The sequence below is a fragment of the Chiloscyllium plagiosum genome, unplaced genomic scaffold, assembly GCF_037043375.1.
Source record: "Chiloscyllium plagiosum isolate Xiang-an unplaced genomic scaffold, Cpla_swu_hap1 HiC_scaffold_4, whole genome shotgun sequence".
Lineage (NCBI taxonomy): Eukaryota > Metazoa > Chordata > Chondrichthyes > Orectolobiformes > Hemiscylliidae > Chiloscyllium > Chiloscyllium plagiosum.
The window spans coordinates 6612784-6631147 of NW_028270142.1; the positions used below are offsets into that span (position 1 = coordinate 6612784).

At 42.2% G+C, this 18364-nt stretch overlaps 1 protein-coding gene across 5 annotated transcripts in view; it reads right to left on the reverse strand.

Annotated features, from left to right (window-relative positions):
• Nucleotides 1–18364, reverse strand: part of pde7a (phosphodiesterase 7A) — a 138816-nt gene that overhangs the window by 62055 nt on the left and 58397 nt on the right. For all 5 annotated transcript variants that reach the window (XM_043689281.2, XM_087985936.1, XM_043689280.2 and 2 more), the window contains 2 exons: nt 9207–9267; nt 8497–8580 (listed from right to left, as the gene is read on the reverse strand). In XM_043689281.2, the coding sequence (XP_043545216.1) occupies nt 8497–8580; nt 9207–9267 (145 nt within the window). The remainder of the gene's footprint in view (nt 1–8496; nt 8581–9206; nt 9268–18364) is intronic.

Below are 18364 nucleotides of genomic sequence, written 5' to 3' on the forward strand. Positions count from 1 at the left end.
GCCATTGCGGTTCCCAGTGACTATGTCTGTTGTAAATATTGGTAGTGGAGGATCTCCAGGTCAGAGTCGATGAGTTGGAGTCTGAGCTTCAAACATTCCAACACATCAGGGAGGGGGAAGAGTTACCTGGATGCTGTGTTTCAGGAGAGTCACACCCTTTAGACGAAGTAATTCAAATTCAACCAGTGGTCAGGGACAGGAAGGTAAGGCTGAGAGTGGGGGCAGGAAGAGTGATCCAGGAGGTAGATTGCAGGCGCCTTAGCCCCTGTCTTTGTTCGACAGGTTCAAACGTTTTGCTCCCTGTGTGGGAACTGCAACACTCTGCTGCAGGGAGCCATTCAAGTGGGGGGAGGGGAAGGGGGGGGGGGGGAGAAATGTTGTTGTAATTGGGGATAGTATAGCAAGAGGCATAAACACTGTTCTCTGTGATCAGGATCAAGAGTTGAAAAATGTGTTGCTGGAAAAGTGCAGCAGGTAAGGCAGCATCAAAGGAACAGGAGAATCGACGTTTCGGGCATAAGTCCTTCTTCAGGAATGAGGAGGGTGTGCCAAGCAGACTAAGATAAAACGTAGGGAGGAGAGACTTGGGGGAGGAGAGGGGCATTGGGAATGCGATAGGTGGAAGGAGATTAAGGTGAGGGTGATAGGCCGGAGAGGGGGTGGGGGTGGAGAGGTCAGGAAGAAGATTGCAGGTCAAGAAGGCGGTGCTGAGTCCGAGGGTTGGGACTGAGATAAGGTGGGGGGAGGGGAAATGAGGAAGCTGGAGAAATCTGCATTCATCCCTTGTGGTTGGAGGGTTCCTAGGCGGAAGATGATGTGCTCTTCCTCCAGGCGTCGTGTTGCCATGGTCTGGCGATGGAGGAGGCCACGGACCTCCATGTCCTTGGCAGAGTGGGAGGGGGAGTTAAAGTGTTCAGCCACGGGGCGGTTGGGTTGGTTGGTGCAGGTGTCCCAGAGGTGTTCTCTGAAACGTTCCACAAGTAGGCGGCCTGTCTCCCCAATGTATAGGAGACCACATCAAGTGCAGCAAATGATGTGTGTGGAGGTGCATCATTACTTGCGGAACGTTTCAGAGAACCAACCCAACCGCCCCATGGCTGAACACTAACTCCCCCTCCCACTCCGCCAAGGACATGCAGGTCCTTGGCCTCCTCCATCACCAGACCATGGCAACACGACACCTGGAGGAAGAGCGCTTCATCTTCCGCCTAGGAACCCTCCAACCACAAGGGATGAATGCAAATTTCTCCAGCTTTCTTATTTCCCCTCCCCCCACCTTTTCTCAGTCCCAACCCTTGGACTCAGCACCGCCTTCTTGACCTGCAATCTTCTTCCCGACCTCTCCGCCCCCACCCCCTCTCTGGCCTATCACCCTCACCTTAACCTCCTTCCACCTATCGTATTCCCAACGCCCCTCCCCCAAGTCCCTCCTCCCTACCGTTTATCTTAGCCTGCTTGGCACATCCTCCTCATTCCTGAAGAAAGACTTATGCCCGAAATGTTGATTCTCCTGTTCCTTTGATGCTGCCTGACCTGCTGCGCTTTTCCAGCAACACATTTTTAAGCTCTGATCTCCAGCATCTGCAGTCCTCACTTTCTCCATATTTGGTTGAGAGCAGATTATGCAAAGTCCTTGACAAAGTCCAGAAACAGAATTGATATCGCAACAAGAGGTGACCTCGGACTGTCATTGTCTAATTTGGAGCCCAATATCATGAAACTTGCACAAAAACACCAAGCTCATGGATCGCATTAGGCCTGACAGATGTTTAATTTCATACAGTCTTTTTCAATATGTCAGAATGTCCAAGCTTTCTTTATGTTCAATAATAAATGATTTTCTGTCTCTCTGTTCATGTTGTATCCCTGATTGAAGGGAGGACCTGGAACCAGAGAAGAGCTCCTAGGGAGGCCATGGCCAGACAATGTTTAAGAATCACTGTGTTAGAATGATGACAACATCGTGGGCGGCACGGTGGCACAGTGGTTAGCACTGCTGCCTCACAGCGCCAGAGACCCGGGTTCAATTCCCGCCTCAGGCGACTGACTGTGTGGAGTTTGCACGTTCTCCCAGTGTCTGCGTGGGTTTCCTCCGGGTGCTCCGGTTTCCTCCCACAGTCCAAAGATGTGCAGGGTCAGGTGAATTGGCCATACTAAATTGCCCATAGCGTTAGGTAAGGGGTAAATGTAGGGGTATGGGTGGGTTTCGCTTCGGCGGGTCGGTGTGGACTTGTTGGGCCGAAGGGCCTGTTTCCACACTGTAATCTAATCTGTAATCTAATCTAATCTAATCTAATTTTCCATCAAGCCACATTATGCTTTGAGCCACCTCATCTTTGGTCTCGGCAATGCAGCAGAGGATTGAAAAGGAAGTAACCCTTGCACCCTGAATTCTTCTGGCTTGTGAGACAAACTGCTCCATGCTCCTGTTGGTCAAGAATTGGCCTGTGCTGTCACAGTGAAGACCCATGGCTGAAACTAGTGAGCCCAAGTAGAATCTTAGAATCAAGAGACTGCCTTAAAACTGTTTGTAAGAATATTTCATGGGCTCCCAAAAACCCTTAAAGTTTGCACAATTATTACAGGTTATTACAGCAAGGTCCCTGCTTGCTGCATCACAAATTTTCCCTCCCTGCAGTACTGCACACTCCCTTTGAAGAGCAGATACCACTCAGAGCAAATTTACATATTCTTCTGTCTCAGAGCTAATTACCCAAGTTATTACAGTTAGTGAGTGTAATGGCCTAATCCACAACTAGATACAGTATGCCCCAAAGGATTTTTTTCAATCACACACCGTCACACAGTTCAGATTCTTTGTAAAAACCACTCTACTCTAGAATCATACAGAAGAGGAAAAAAAATGTTCCAGTTAACTATTTGTAACAAAAACGACTTCCTACAGCAGATTTAAAATACATTTGTTGCACAGTAGGCAAAGACATTCAATTTTTCTCCTGCATCTAACCTTGTAAGCTAAAACAGGACATAGTAATGAGAGCAAAATACCTTTTACAGTTATCAGAAGAAACACAAAAGTGATGATCAGGTAATGAAAGAAAAATTGATGCTGCACACCGACACACACACCGACAAGTAAACATGATAAAGAGCAGGCGCTCCTGACATTTTCATGGTGTACTGGATATTGTCCTGATATTATCTATTTGATTGCAGTAAACTATGTGAAGAACAATGAACACCAATAAAAGTTACTGTAATTGTGTTTTTACATTCCAACTGTACAAGCCAGTTCAAAGGAAAATATATTTTGTACTAATAAGTTTAAAATGCCTTAGCAAAATTTTACATGCCTAAACATAGTATATAAAACAATCAAATGTTGTTTTTTAATCTAATTAACATTCTCAAGAGGAATCTCCTCAGGTATTCCAATAGCCAACTCATTAGAAACCATTTCTTAATTAGGTGCTAGGTTGGGAAGCACCTATCTCCACCAAATGTTACAAAAGCTATCCCTTCACATAAAATAACTTTTGTTCCCACCACCAACTCACCCACGTATGGACACCATACCCATGAGATTCTAGACAGCAGAGAATATCATGTACAACTTAAAAAAGAGAAACTGCAAAATTTGTAGAGTTTTGTACTTAAACAGTTTTATTGAGGGCAAGATCCTGCACATAGAACATAACAGCGCAGTACAGGCCCTTCAGCCCTTGATGGTTTCACAGATCGGTGCAACAATCTGAAGCCCATCTAACCTACACTATTCATTCTCATCCATGTGCCTGTCCAATGACCATTTAAATGCCCTTAAAGTTGGTGAGTCTACCACTGTTGCAGGCAGTGCATTCCACACCCCTACTACTGAGTAAAGAAACTACCTCCGACATCTGTCCTATATCTGTCACCCCTCAATTTAAAGCTATGTCCCCTCGTGTTAGCCATCATCATCTGAGGAAAAAGGCTCTCACTGTCCAAAATATCTAATCCTCTGATTATCTTATATGTCTCGATTAAGTCATCTCTCAACCTTCCTACCTCTAATGAAAACAGCCTCAAGTCCCTCAGCCTTTCCACAAAAGACCTTCCCTCCATACCAGGCAACATCCTAGTAAATCTCCTCTGAACCCTTTCCAAAGCTTCCACATCCTTCCTATAACGGGGTGACCAGATCTGTACACACTACTTCAAGTGCGGCCGCACCAAAGTTTTATACAGCTCAAGCATGACCTCGTGGTTCTGAAACTCGATGCCTCTACCAATAAAAGCTAACACACTGTATGCCTTCTTAACAACTCTGTCAACCTGGGTGGCAACCTTCAAGGATTTATGTACATGGACACTGAGATCTCTCTGTTCATCTACACTACCAAGAATCTTACCATTAGCCCAGTACTCTGCATTCCTGTTACTCCTTCCAAAGTGAATCACCTCACACTTTTCCAGATTAAATTTGATTTGCCACCTCTCAGCCGAGCTCTGCAGCTTACATATGTCCCTCGGTAATCTACAACATTCTTTGTCACTACTCACAACTCCACCCACCTCAGTGTCATCCACAAATTTACTAACCCATTCTTCTATGCCCTCATCCAGGTCATTTATAAAACCAACAGTGGAACCAAAACAGATCCTTGCGGTACACCACTAGTAACTGAACTCCAGGATGAATATTTCCTATCAACCACACCTTCTGTCTTTTTTTCAGCTGGCCAGCATCTGATCCAAACCGCTAAATTACCCTCAATCCCATGCCTCAGTATTTTGTGCAATAGCCTGCCATGAGGAATCATACAAAATGCCTTACTGAAATCCAAATACATCACATCAACCGCTTTACCCTTATCCACCTGTTTGGTCACCTTCTCAAAGAACTTAACAAGGTTTGTGAGGCACGACCTACCCTTCACATCATTACCTACGCCATCTGATGCCTTTTACAATCACATGATCTTTTAGTCATAAGCTATAAAGCTGTTCAAAATTTCACAGATACGCTGCTGTAAATGATGATAGTGTGGATGATGGAAGGATATTGCTCAAATGGCTAAATAACACCTTAGGGATATTGTAAACCCCTGTGCAATCAACTTCACGGATTAAAATATTCATACATCACAAGTAGTAACTTGGAAAAACCCCAGAAAAAGCACTGAAATAGGAAATAAGAGCTATCAAAGGACTCTTCAGCTTAAAGACAAACACTTTTGAAGTCTAAGAACTGCATCATTGCTGTGCACTTGTGAAAAGCAGCATAAAGAATATACTTTCAACAAGAGATACACTGCATTTAAGTATTTTTTTTTATTTGGGGTGAGTACATACGCATTATTTTATTGGCTTTTTGTGCTTAAAGTCAAATATGGTTGAAGATATGTTCCAAACACTTATTAAAAAAAAATTCTGAACCTGAGGTTTATAAAAATGGTCAGGGCCTTGGACTGAAATGCTAATTAAGATATTCAAATATTAGATGTTGCTTTTATTTTGTTTTTAAATTATATTAGAAACTCTCAGCTGTGGTTATTTAATACAAAGAAAAATGGCAGCCCATCATTTCATTGCGGTTTTGAAACAGAAACTCTATCAGGGTTGAATGTACTTACAATGGTTTCTTTCGATGTGGAATAACAGAGAGTATACGCATAATGTATTTCAGAAGGTGACAGAATAGCAAATGAATTAAATGAAAAATAACGAATTACTTCTGAGTGGACAACAGAATAGCATTCAACATGGAGGTGGTAAAAGTTCAGTTAAGGGTATCAGCAGTACAGAACAACCTCAGTTATCGAACGTCAACTATCTGAATTTCGGATTATCTGAAATATGAAGAACTCAAGGTCCTGTAAAATCGCTATCAGTTATCCAAACAAAATATTCCCCGCCCGTCTCGTTCGGACAATCAAGTTGTTCTGTACGTGGTCAACATGCAGGACTGATACAGGTCTTTGCCACGTTAATCACAAGGGGTCAGAAGCTCAGCTCAACTAGATAGGATGCGGAGGTGGTTAAAGGTCAGATGCAATACAAGTCCAGTGTCTTCATGTATACTTTACACTGCCTCAGAAACTCTACCAATATAATCATAGACCTCTCCCGGCTCAGATTATAATTTCTTCCAACCTCTTCTGTCAGGCAGACGATACAAAAACTTAAACACACGTATCAACAGATTCAAGAACAGCCTTTTCTTGTTATTAAGACATCCGAATGGAACTCTCAATTATCAAATGTAATGTTGACCTCACTCTTTGTATGCCTTCTCTGCAGCCGTTAACATTGCATTCCTTATTCTGTTCTATTACCCTAATGCATTTTGTATGGTACGATCTGCCTGCACTGCACACAAAACAAAGCTTTTCACAGTGTCTAGGTAAGTGTGGCATTAATACATCAAATCAAATGGCTGGACAAAAGACAAAAACTGGCATCAAGGGGCAGAAATTATGATGGGTTTGTAAATGATGAGTGTTGTCTTCCCTATTTACGTTGCTGAAATTGTGACTCATTTAGGGGTGTATGTCAGTTAATTGCTATAATAGAACAATGAGAGAGTAAAGAGGCGAGGTGGTGAAAGATAGACAGCAACCTCATCATACAGCAGAATCCACCTGAATACTACGATGATGCTGTCCAAGGTCCAAAAACATGTATTCCATAAGAGTTGCTCATGCAGCTCTTTGATGCTGTTCTGTCATTCTACACGATCAGGGCAGACATATACCTCAACTTTATTTACTCACGTTTGCTTGATGTCCTACTTGATAATCTAGCACAAAGCCAGTGTTGAAAATTTCAACTGATAAAATATTCACTAACTTGTGGAGGAGAGAATTCTATATTTCTATTAAGTTGTGTGTGTCAAAGCTTTTCTTGATTTCACTCCTAAATAACCACCTCCTAATTTTAAGCTCACGTCCTCCTCTTCCAGAGGAAATAGATGTTTTGTTTTGAGTCTCAAATCAATTCATCATTTTAAATACCTAGGCCTAAATATCTTCAGGTGCTTCAATGACCTTCCCTCTCTGAGGAGGTTAGAAGTGGGGCATTTGCTGATGATTTCACCATGTTCAGCACCATTTCTCCTTCCTTAGATATTGTAGCAGTCCATACACAAATGTAACAAGACCTAGATAAAAATTCAAGCTTAAGCTGATAACTGACAGTAAAATACACTTCATGCAAGTGCCAGGCAATGTCAATCAGCAATCAGAGAATGTCTAACCATCATCCCATGACATTCAATGGTGTTACCATCACTGAATTCCCCCACTGTCAACATCCTCAGGATTACCATTGACCAGAAACTCAACTGGGCCAACTATATAAATATAATAGCTACAAATGCAGGGCAGAGTCTAGGAATCCTGCAGCAAGTAACTCACATCCTGACTCCCCAAGGGCTGTCCACCATCTACAAGGTACAAGTCAGGAGTGTGATGGAATATTCTCCACTAGCCTGGGTGAATGCAGCTCCAATAACTCAGAAGTAGCTTGGCATCATCCAGGACAAAGCAATCCATTTGACTGGCATCACATCCACGTACATTAATTCCCTGTACAATCAACATTCAGTAATAGCAGTGTGTACTACCTATACGATACACTGCAGAAATTCCCAAAGACTCCTTAGAATAGCATCTTCCAAACACTCAACAACTTCAACCTAGAAGGACGAGGTCAGCAGACAGATGGGAACACTACCAACTGCAAATTTCCTTCTAAGCCAATCACTATCCTGACTTGGGGGTGTATTACTGTTCCTTCAGTGTGAATGAATCAAAATCCTGGAATTCCCTCCCTAATAGCATTGTGGGTCTACTTACTGCACATAGATTGAAGCAATTCAAAAAGACAGCTTACCAGCACTCTCTCGCAGCATCTAGGGATGGGCAATAAATGCTGACTCCGCCAGTAACACCCTCATCCCACTAGTAAATTTTAAAAGTACTCTAGTTGTGGTATCACTAAGGGCCCGTAAAGGTATGGTAACATTTCCCTACTTTAGTATTCATTGCAATAAATGGTAACATTCCATTTGCCTTCTGGATCATCTTGTGTTTCAACTACCATGCTACCCAAATCCCTCTGTGACACTAAGTTCTAGAATTTCTCTCAATTTCAATGGCATACTTTTATATTTCTCCATTTCTCAACGACACAGAGAAAGACAGCTGCCAAATCAAACAAAGCCTCCTTGCTCCTGTTAGAGAAAGAGCCCAGGATAACATTTACTCTTACATTCCGGGATAATCCTGAAGCCATAAACAGTTTGGTGCCTTATTAGAATTTAGGATTCTTTGAAATTAAACTTTCATGGTATGAAGGCTCAAATAAGTCTGGAACAACTTTCTAGCACATAGTCCTGGTGTTTCAGCATGCCAAGTTTTCTTCTACTTTACACTTCAAGATCCAAAGTTATGATAAATTCCTTAATCAAGCTGGATTATAGGCTAAATAGATCTCCTTCCAAAGCATGAAAAGAAAGTTGCTCTAATGACATTCATGAAATAATATACTTACAGTGCAAAAGGCGAAAATCAACATAGGGATGAGAATCTCTTCTTTCAGGTTGAAATCCTGCCCGGCTCCTTACTCGTACATCCCCTTAACAAAATGTCCAAGAACGCTCAAGGTTAACACAAGTGCCAAAGGAATCATACCAAGTTCAACGCAGAACCCTCCAGTGTCAAGCAAAACAATGAAAAGTCTACATATACATCTTTGCAGATGATTTACCCTTTAACAACAAGATGTACAATAAAGTATGAGTTTCTTGCATAATACAAGTTACCCAAGGGGTTCTGCAGTGGGTAGTTCTTGCTACTTGTGTCAAGCCATACAATACAATCTGTTATTAAGGCATTTTTCTATTGTGGGAGAATTTCCATTGTTTAATAAGCCATGAATAATTGGCTTATTAAACAAGGGAAACCGTAATGAACAAGCTGCACTAATGCAGCTCTTTTTGCATCCTCATGATATCTCTGTAGTGGATGTGGCTACAGTTATGTTTAAAAGATACTTGGTTAAGTACATGAATAGGAGAGATTTGGATGAATATCAGCCAAGCAGGTGAGATTTAGTTGAGTTTAGGATTATGGATGGCATGGACTAGTTGAACTGAAGGCTCTGTTTCCATGCTTTATGATTCTAAGACTACAACTAGATACAAATTGATTGGTATCAGATGACGATTCAGAAGACCAAAAGAAAACAGTTTGATTACTCACCTAACATACGAATGTACAGCGCAGTTTGATCTGAGCTTTCATAGGAAATGGCTCCTCGTCTCTGAAAAATAGCACACCAACATAGAAGCTGTTACTTTTCAACTCCAAAAAAGCAAAGGATTCAGAAAACGTAATATCCAGTGTCCTGTGAAAACGTGTTTGGCCTGAGAAGGTAAATAATTTTGAACAAAACATTGCGACAGAGCTGGCATTCATTTCAGAATGCAATCAACAGGTTTTGACTGGAAGACAAACAGAAAATATTTACACCCTCCGCTAATAATAAGGTACCAATTATGAAGAATCAACTCCCAAGAGTCCATTGATTGAGACACAAACAGAAAATCATCAAAGATGCAGACAGCACCCTCCAAACCAATTTCCATTAGAAAGACATTGGCAGATGATGATTTGGAGATGCTGGTGTTAGACTGAGGTGTACAAAGTTAAAAATCACACAACACCAAGTTATCGTCCAACAGGTTTATTTAGAAGCACTAGCTTTCGAAGCGCTGCTCCTTTATCAGGCGGTTCGGGAGTGTAAGATTGTAAGACAAGAATTTATAGTAAAAGTTTACAGTGTGATGCAACTGAAATTATACATTGAAAAAGACCTGGATTGTTTAAGTATCTCATCTTTTAGAATGAACATGTTGGTTTCAGTTCTTTCATTTGTAATCACAGAACATTTTTAAAGTTACATTCTCAAGTGAACTTTAACAATTGGTGTCATGTCAGCCCAGGTAATGCATTTAAGGTGTGAGGTGTGAGGTGTTCTGTGTGAGACAGACTGTGCCACAATGTTCAAACTGATTCTAATTTAAAAAAGGGATTTACAGAATCTTACATGGATTCATGCAGTCTTTGAGCAAAATACAATGTAATTCTGCAAGTACAAATTCACCCCACAAACTTGTGTGTGTTTGTGTGGGGGCAGGGGGGTTATGAGTGTCTGTGAGAGAGTGTGCGTGTGTGAGAGGGTGGGAGTGTATGAGTGAGTGTATGAGAGACAGCTTGTGTATGAGAGGGGGTCTGCGTGAGTGTATGGGTCTGTAGGAGTATCTGTGTATAGTGCAGTGTGACATGAACTCAAGGTCCCAATTGAGGTCATCCCCATGGGTACAAAACTTGGCTTTCAGCCATTTTGCGTTATTGCCCGTCCAAAAGTCTGCCTTAGAGGACTGTCACCCGAAGGTCAGAGGTCGAATGTCCCAGACTGCGGAAGTGTTCTCCGACTGGAAGGGAACATTCCTGTCTGTTAATTGTTGCACGGTGTCCATTCATCCGTTTCCATAGCCTCTGCTCGGTCTCGCCAATGTACCATGCCTCAGAGCATCCTTGCCTGCAGTGTATGAGATAGACAACGTTGGCTGAGTCGCATGAGTACCTGCCACATACATGGTAGGAGCTGCCCCCTCACGTAATGGTGGTACCTGTGTCAACACTCTGACACATCTTGCAGCGTCTACCATGATAAGGTTATATGTCTGTCTCATACATTGCTCAAAGACTGCACGAATCCATGTAAGATTCTGTAAATCCTTTTTTAAAATTAGAATCAGTCTGAACATTCTGGCACAGACAGTCGCACACAGAGCACCTCACACCTTAAATGCATTATCTGGGCCGACATGACACCAATTGTTAAAGTTCACTTGAGAATGAAACTTGAAAAAGGTTCTGCAATTTACATATAGAGCCATAGAGTCATAGAGATGTACAGCATGGAAACAGACCCTTCGGTCCAACCCGTCCATGCCAACCAGATATTCCAACCCAATCTAGTCCCACCTGCCAGCACCTGGCCCATATCCCTCCAAACCCTTCCTTTTCATATACCTATCCAAATGCCTTTTAAATGTCGCAATTGTACCACCCTCCACCAGATCCTTTGGAAGCTCATTCCATACTCGTACCACTGTGTTAGAAAAGAGACCTGAGGGGCAACTTTTTATCTTTCCCTTCTCACCCTAAACCTATGCCCTCTAGTTCTGGACTCCCCCACCACAGGGTCTACTTACCCTATCCATTCCCCTCAATTTTGTAAACTTCAATAAAGGTCACCCCACAGCCTCCGATTCTCCAGGGAAACAGCCCCAGCCTGTTCAGCCTCTCCCTACAGCTCAAATCCTCCAACCTTGGCAACACCCTTGTAAATCTTTTCTGAACCCTTTCAAGTTTCACAACATCTTTCTGATAGGAAAGAGCCAGAATTGCACACAATATTCCAACGTTAGCCTAACCAATGTCCTGTACAGCCGCAACACGAACTCCCAACTCCTATGCTCAATATTCTGACCAATAAAAGAAAGCATACCAAATGCCTTCTTATCTATCTGCAACTTCACTTTCAAGGAGCTATGAACCTGCACTCCAAGGTCTCTTTGTTCAGCAACTGCCTAGAACTTTACAATTAAGTATATAAATGCTGCTAAGATTTGCTTTCCCAAAATGAAGCACCTCGCATTTATCTGAATTAAACTCCATCTGCCACTTCTCAGTCCAGTGGCCCATCTGATCTAGATGCAGTGCATCTTGCAAATGGTACAGGCTGTTGCCATTGTGTACTGGGAGTGAGGAATTGAAGGACAAAGGTGGTAGATGGAGAGTCAATCAAATGGACTGCTTTTCCTGGATAGTATCAAGACCTTGAATTTTGGAGTTGCACTCACTAAGGCAAGTGGACATTAGTCTAAAGTAGTCACTCTTCATTTGTTCCTTTCAGACTGTGGGCAGATTTTGGGGAAGTTAGAGTTATCACTACAGAATTCCTAGACTCTGGCTTGCTTTTGTCATTACAGCTTTTATATGGCTGGTCTAGTTCAGCTTTTGGACGTTGATTAGCAGGGTGTTCAGCAATGGTAATGCCATTGATCATCAAAATCATCTTAGTGATTCTCACTGCTTGGCACATGCGTGCCACAAATATTTCCTGCCCCTTATCAGCAAAAGGGTGTGCGCTGGAAAAGAACAGCAAGTTAGGCAGCATCTGAGGAACAGAGGAATCAACATTTCGGGCATAAGCCCTTCATCAGGAATAATCAGCAACCAGAATGAAGGGCTTATGCTTGAAACATCGATTCTCCTGCTACCTGACCTGCTGTGCTTTTTCAGCATCACACTCTCAACTCTGATCTCCATCATCTACAGTCTTTACTTTCTTCTTATCAGCCCAAACGTGGATATCATACAGATCTTGCTGCACAGGGACAAGCTTGTTCAATAACTGAGCAGTTGAAAATGCACAGCACTCACCGCCAGTGCCAACATTCCCAGATTTGTATTGAGTTATAGAATAGCCAGGAAAGGCCATCTGGCCCCCTCCTGCTCTCATTTCTTTTATAACTGTAATTATCAGGCTGATTCTGACATCCTGCATAGAACGTGCACAAGAAACAGCAGCCATTTGTTTTAAGAACCACTAAATTATGGGAAATTTAAAACCAGTTAATACAAGTGCTTAAAAATGTTGAATAAGAACTAAAGGATTTCACATTACTTTTAAAAATTTACTGAACTGTAAAGATGACATCACAAAATTGGCAGATACATTTGCACAGTTAACAGTTTGATGCATTCAATTTTCACAAGTGTTTCCTATCTTACATTTAAAAGGTATGTCGCTCTCTCCCCTTTTATTTCCATCTCAACACCCCCCATCCCCTCCCATTTTGCTGGGTCTCCGGTCTCTTTCCAGATCTTCTATCTATCTGATTTACCATATGTCATAAATATTTCCTTTCCAAGATATGTTTCCCTTTCTCCGGTTCACCCTTTATTTTGTTTCCTTATGTTCTTGCTCATTTATTTCCACTTGGCATTTCATTTCTGCAATGGGAGTTCTGCAGCATGTGCCAGAAAATGCTCACATGAGAACACTGGTCCTTCATGTTATTGTCAAAATAGTCTCTCTCCCCAAAGTTAAATCTCAATTGCATTTTTGGAATAGAAATATTAATTGATTAAAATAAAAACATCTACAAGAACAAGTCCTCTAACAACTGACAGAAAGCCAAAATCAGTAGATAAGTTTACAATGAGATCAAATATAATTATTTTTTGGAATATCAAAAAACAGCTGACCAGGCACTCATTAAGATTACAGAAATTCAGTGACTCTGTCCTGGAAAGTGCATATCTGTCACTGATAAAAGGATCAGACTTGGCTATCATAACCACCCACACCAATCTCATCTTTCTTGGCTCAAGGGATAGTGAAACAAATTGCAGTGCCCCAGAGACTAGCTTACTCATTGCAGCCTTTGAATTTGACGTGGGATCTTTCTCAACAATTGCACATGTACGTCAGCCATCCATTAATAACTCAAATTTCTGAAATCCTTTTCACTCTGTCATCACTTGTGACCACAAATCAGTATGCATTAAACTCACAAAGCCACATTTCTCTGCTCTGAAGTCTGATGTCTAATATACTGGACAGAGAATTCTCATCTCCAATATACACAGCTGCCATTCTGAATCATCCCATCAACAGTTCATGCTTAAACAAAGATCAATTGCCTAATTTAAAAATACAAACCTTCCAAGCCATATGACAATAACTTATTAAAATGTTAAATTGAAGAGTTAAATTATTTGTATTTGACCTCCCATAATCTTCAAGTGCGCAAAGAAACCAAATTGAGGGAGGGAGAGGAGAAGAATCAAATTTGTTTCAGACTGACTACGACTAAGAGAGGGACTGAAATCAGTATTTGGAGAACAGGGATTGAATTCAAGAGTTGTGAGGTGATGTTGCAGCGTTACAGGACCTTGGTAAGGCCACATTTGGAGTACTGTATGCAGTTCTGGTCGCCTCACTTTAGGAAAGATGTGGAAGCTTCGGAGAGGGTGCAGAGGAGATTTACCAGGATGTTGCCTGGAATGGAGAATAGGTCATACGAGGATAGGTTGAGAGAGTGGTGGGGCATGGAATGCGCTGCCTGTGGGAGTGGCAGAGTCAGAATCATTGGTGACCTTTAAGCGGCAATTGGATAGGTACATGAATAGGTGCTTAAGCTAGGACAAATGTTTGGCACAACATCGTGAGGCCGAAGGGCCTGTTCTGTGCTGTATTGTTCTATGTTCTATGGGTTAACGTGGGACAGCCACTTTGTTAAGGCAAACCAAAAGCAATAAAACATATCTGACTAACCCATCTCAGCTCTCTTCTGAAAGTAACAGACAAAGCTCCTTATATACAGAGGAACCTCCATTATACAGCATTCAATTATCCGAATATCGGATTATCCGGCAAAATCTGGGCGGCACAGTGGTTAGCACTGCTGCCTCACAGCGCCAGAGACCCAGGTTCGATTCCCGCCTCAGGCGACTGACTGTGTGGAGTTTGCACATTCTCCCGGTGTCTGCGTGGGTTTCCTCCGGGTGCTCCGGTTTCCTCCCACAGTCCAAAGATGTGCAGGTCAGGTGAATTGGCCATGCTAAATTATCCGTAGTGTTAGGTAAGGGGTAAATGTAGGGGTATGGGTGGTTTGCGCTTCGGCGGGTCGGTGTGGACTTGTTGGGCCGAAGGGCCTGTTTCCACACTGCAAAATAATCTAATCTAATCTAATCTAATCGCAACGTCCCGATGCTCGGCTAAACTATGTCATCCGGCATTCGATTACCCGGAATTCGATTAACCGAGCAAATACTCCCCACCTATGTCCTTCGAATAATCGAGATTCCTCTGTAAATGTAAATGCAGACTTTGAAAATGCAATTAGATAAGTACCATTTCAAAGTCTTATTCAAAAATCAAGAGTGTTTGGGATTAAGGGGATAGTCAGCACTTGGGAATTAAATTTTTGGTGACTTCAAAATAAGTTTGGTGCAAATCATTAGGTATTAGAAGGGGGTCAGAGGTCTAGCTGCAATGGTCTCATGCTCAAGATGTGCCTGCTAAGCACAATTGCTTAAATAGCTATTATCTCCCTAATTGTAACAAGACATATTGGATGCATTCCTGTTCAATGCACTGATATCTAATTGACTACTTCAGCACAAGGCAAAGAGACAGGCAGGATGCGCATGCAACAAAAGCAATGCACAGTGCTGACTGCTGGACTGAGTCTTATCACTGATCTATCCTTGAGACACGCCCAGGGGACATAGCTCCAGAAGGGTTTCAACATCCTGAGGCCCAAACAGCAATTAGGATATAATCTCTCTCAGAGAAACCAGAGAATCACCAATGCACAACAAACACACACTGCATTGAGGATAACTACGTGACCTTCAGAGGAGAGATACTGATAGGTTAAGTAAGTGGGCAAAAAGTTGGTAAATGGAGTATAAAGTGGGAAACGTGAAGTGGTTCATTTTGGAAGAGAGAACAAAAGAACAATATTATTTAAATAGAGAAAATCTGCAGAAATCTGCAACACAAAAGGACTTGGGTGTCTTGTGCATTAAACACAGAAAGCTAGTACACAGGTGGAGCAGATAATCAGGAAGCCTAATGGAATGTTGGCCCTTATCTCAAGGATTTTGGAAAATAAATGTGGGGTAGTCTTACTGCATCTGTACAAAGTGCTGGTGAGACCACGAGAGTATGGTGGGCAGTTTCAGTTCCTTATTTAAGGAAATATGTCATTTCATTGGAGACAGTTCAGAGAAGGTTCACTGGGATGAACCCTGATATGGAGCGGATTGTCTCATGAGCAAAGGCTAAACAGTTTGGGATTCTGCTCACTGGAGTTTGGAAGAATGACAGGTGACCCCTTTGAAACGTATCAGATTCTATTGGGGTTTGACTGGGTAAATGCAGAGATGATGTTCCCCTCATGGGACATTCCATGATCAGAGGACATAGTCCGAGAACAAAGTGCTGCTGAGATGAGGAGGCATTTCATCTGTTTGTGGCAAGCATTTCAAAGAACCTTGCCCTCTGAAAGCTGTGGGGCACAGATCTTGTGCAAACGTAATGGTGAGACAGATTGATCTTGATCAGTAGAGACTGAATGGCCTCCTACAGTTCCTATTTCTTATGGCCTTATTCAGCTTATCAAGCCCTACACACCATTCAATACAGTCATGGTTCACCCAACATTTCTCCCTTTTTCTCACCCACCCTGATAACCCCATACGAAATTGGTAACATAAGTACTGACATAGCTCACCAAATCATTGGGAAACTGGCATACATTCTGAATTTTGATGGTGGTTGTGGCTTTTGAAAGATAGAGCCAGAGCACTCTAGACCAATGAAGTACACTGTCAGACCAGGGTTCACCAAGATCATTGAAATGTGAACCTTCTGTGAGAATGAAAGCTTGAGTGATTAACAAACTCGCACCAAACCTCTCAGGTTGAGACCCCATGGCACAGTGTCAAAGAGAATTCTCTTGTGTTTCCTGGTCAATATTTGCCCCTCAACCAACATCAAAAACACATTACCTCATCCACACTTAATTGCTATTTATAGGATCATGCAATGCAAATAAAAAATTGCCATGTTCCCATATGAAAAGATTAACATCAATTCAAAAGGTAATTTATTAACAGTAATAGAATTTGACATCATTCGAAGTCATGAAAGGACTATACAAATGCACTTTAAGAATTTGTAGAGCTATTACAGGGACATGGTGGCTAGCACTGCTGCCACACAGCACCAGGGACCTGGTTTCAATTCCAGCCTCAGGCAACTATCTGTGTGAAGTTTGCACATTCTCCCCATGTTGGAGAGTTTTCTTCCAATGCTCTGGTTTCTTCCCACAGGTTAGATTAGATTAGATTACTTACAGTGTGGAAACAGGCCCTTCGGCCCAACAAGTCCACACCGACCCGAAGTGCAACCCACCCAGACCCATACCCCTACATTTACCCCTGCACCTAACAGTATGGGCAATTTAGCATGGTCAATTCACCTGACCTGCACATTTTTGGACTGTGGGAGGAAACCGGAGCACCCGGAGGAAACCCACGCAGATACAGGGAGAATGTGCAAACTCCACACAGTCAGTCGCCCAAGGAGGGAATTGAACCCGGGTCTCTGGCGCTGTGAGGCAGCAGTGCTAACCACTGTGCCACCATGCCACCCACGGTTAGTGGCTTAGCCGTAGGAAATGGCAAGTTACAGGGTTGGAGAGAGTAGCGAAGGTGGGTTGGGGTTTTCAGAGGGTTGAATAGCCTGCTTCCACTCTGTAGAAGATTCTATTTTATTACAGAGACATGAAGAAAATTTCACATGAAATATTAGTTCTACTATGACAGGCACATGATGATCAAGGGAGAGTTAAACTTAATGTAGAAAAGTTAACAAGCCCCTATTTGCTGTGCACATGCCAAATGCCTTTTCTGTGGAAATGAATTTAAGATTTTTGGGTTCTTGTCTTGGAGAGAGAGAAGTTCTGAAAAGTATGAACATATGGGGGTCTTCCGTTTAGGACCTGAAAAGGATAGAACACACTTTCTAAACGGTGATAAGGTAGAAACAGTGAAGATCCCAAGAGATGTATTAAGTACAGAAAATAAATCAAAAAAAAAAGCTAATGGAATGCTCATTTTACCTAGAAGATGACAGACAGAAGGGGCAGGGTAGATGTTATACTAAAGCAATAGAAAACTGCTGGCAGGCACAGACTGCAAATCTAGGCCACATCTTGGCAAGAATACAATGACCTTTGAAGGAGTGCAAAGAAGAGGCACCAGAATGATATCTGAACTAAGAGCTAAATAATAGGCTGGGGTTACACAAACTAGTAGGTATTTGCTAGAATTTAGTTGCTCAAGAGGAGATCTGATCAAAGCTTTCAAGACAGTAATGGGGACCAGAGACAGAAGGTAGAAACAATTTCTACAGCCCGGATTAGGGGACTTAGTTTGAAGAGCCAGTTCTGAGGGACCGAAGTTACAAAAAGATTCGCCATGAAAAGAATGATTAAGAAATTTGGAATTTTGATATCCAAGGTTAGATTGATTGTTACTACTATACTTTAAACCTAAAATTCATGATTTTTTAAAAATTTAACAAATGTACTAAGGGATATGTAGCAAAGCCATTAGGTCACCGATTAGCAATGATCTCTTACTGAACAAGGTTAACAATGACAACACCAGGTGATAGTCCAACAGGTCTTTTTGGAAGCACTAACTTTTGGAGCGCTGCTCCTTCATCAAGCGGCCGTGGTGTATTAGATCGTAAGACAGAATTT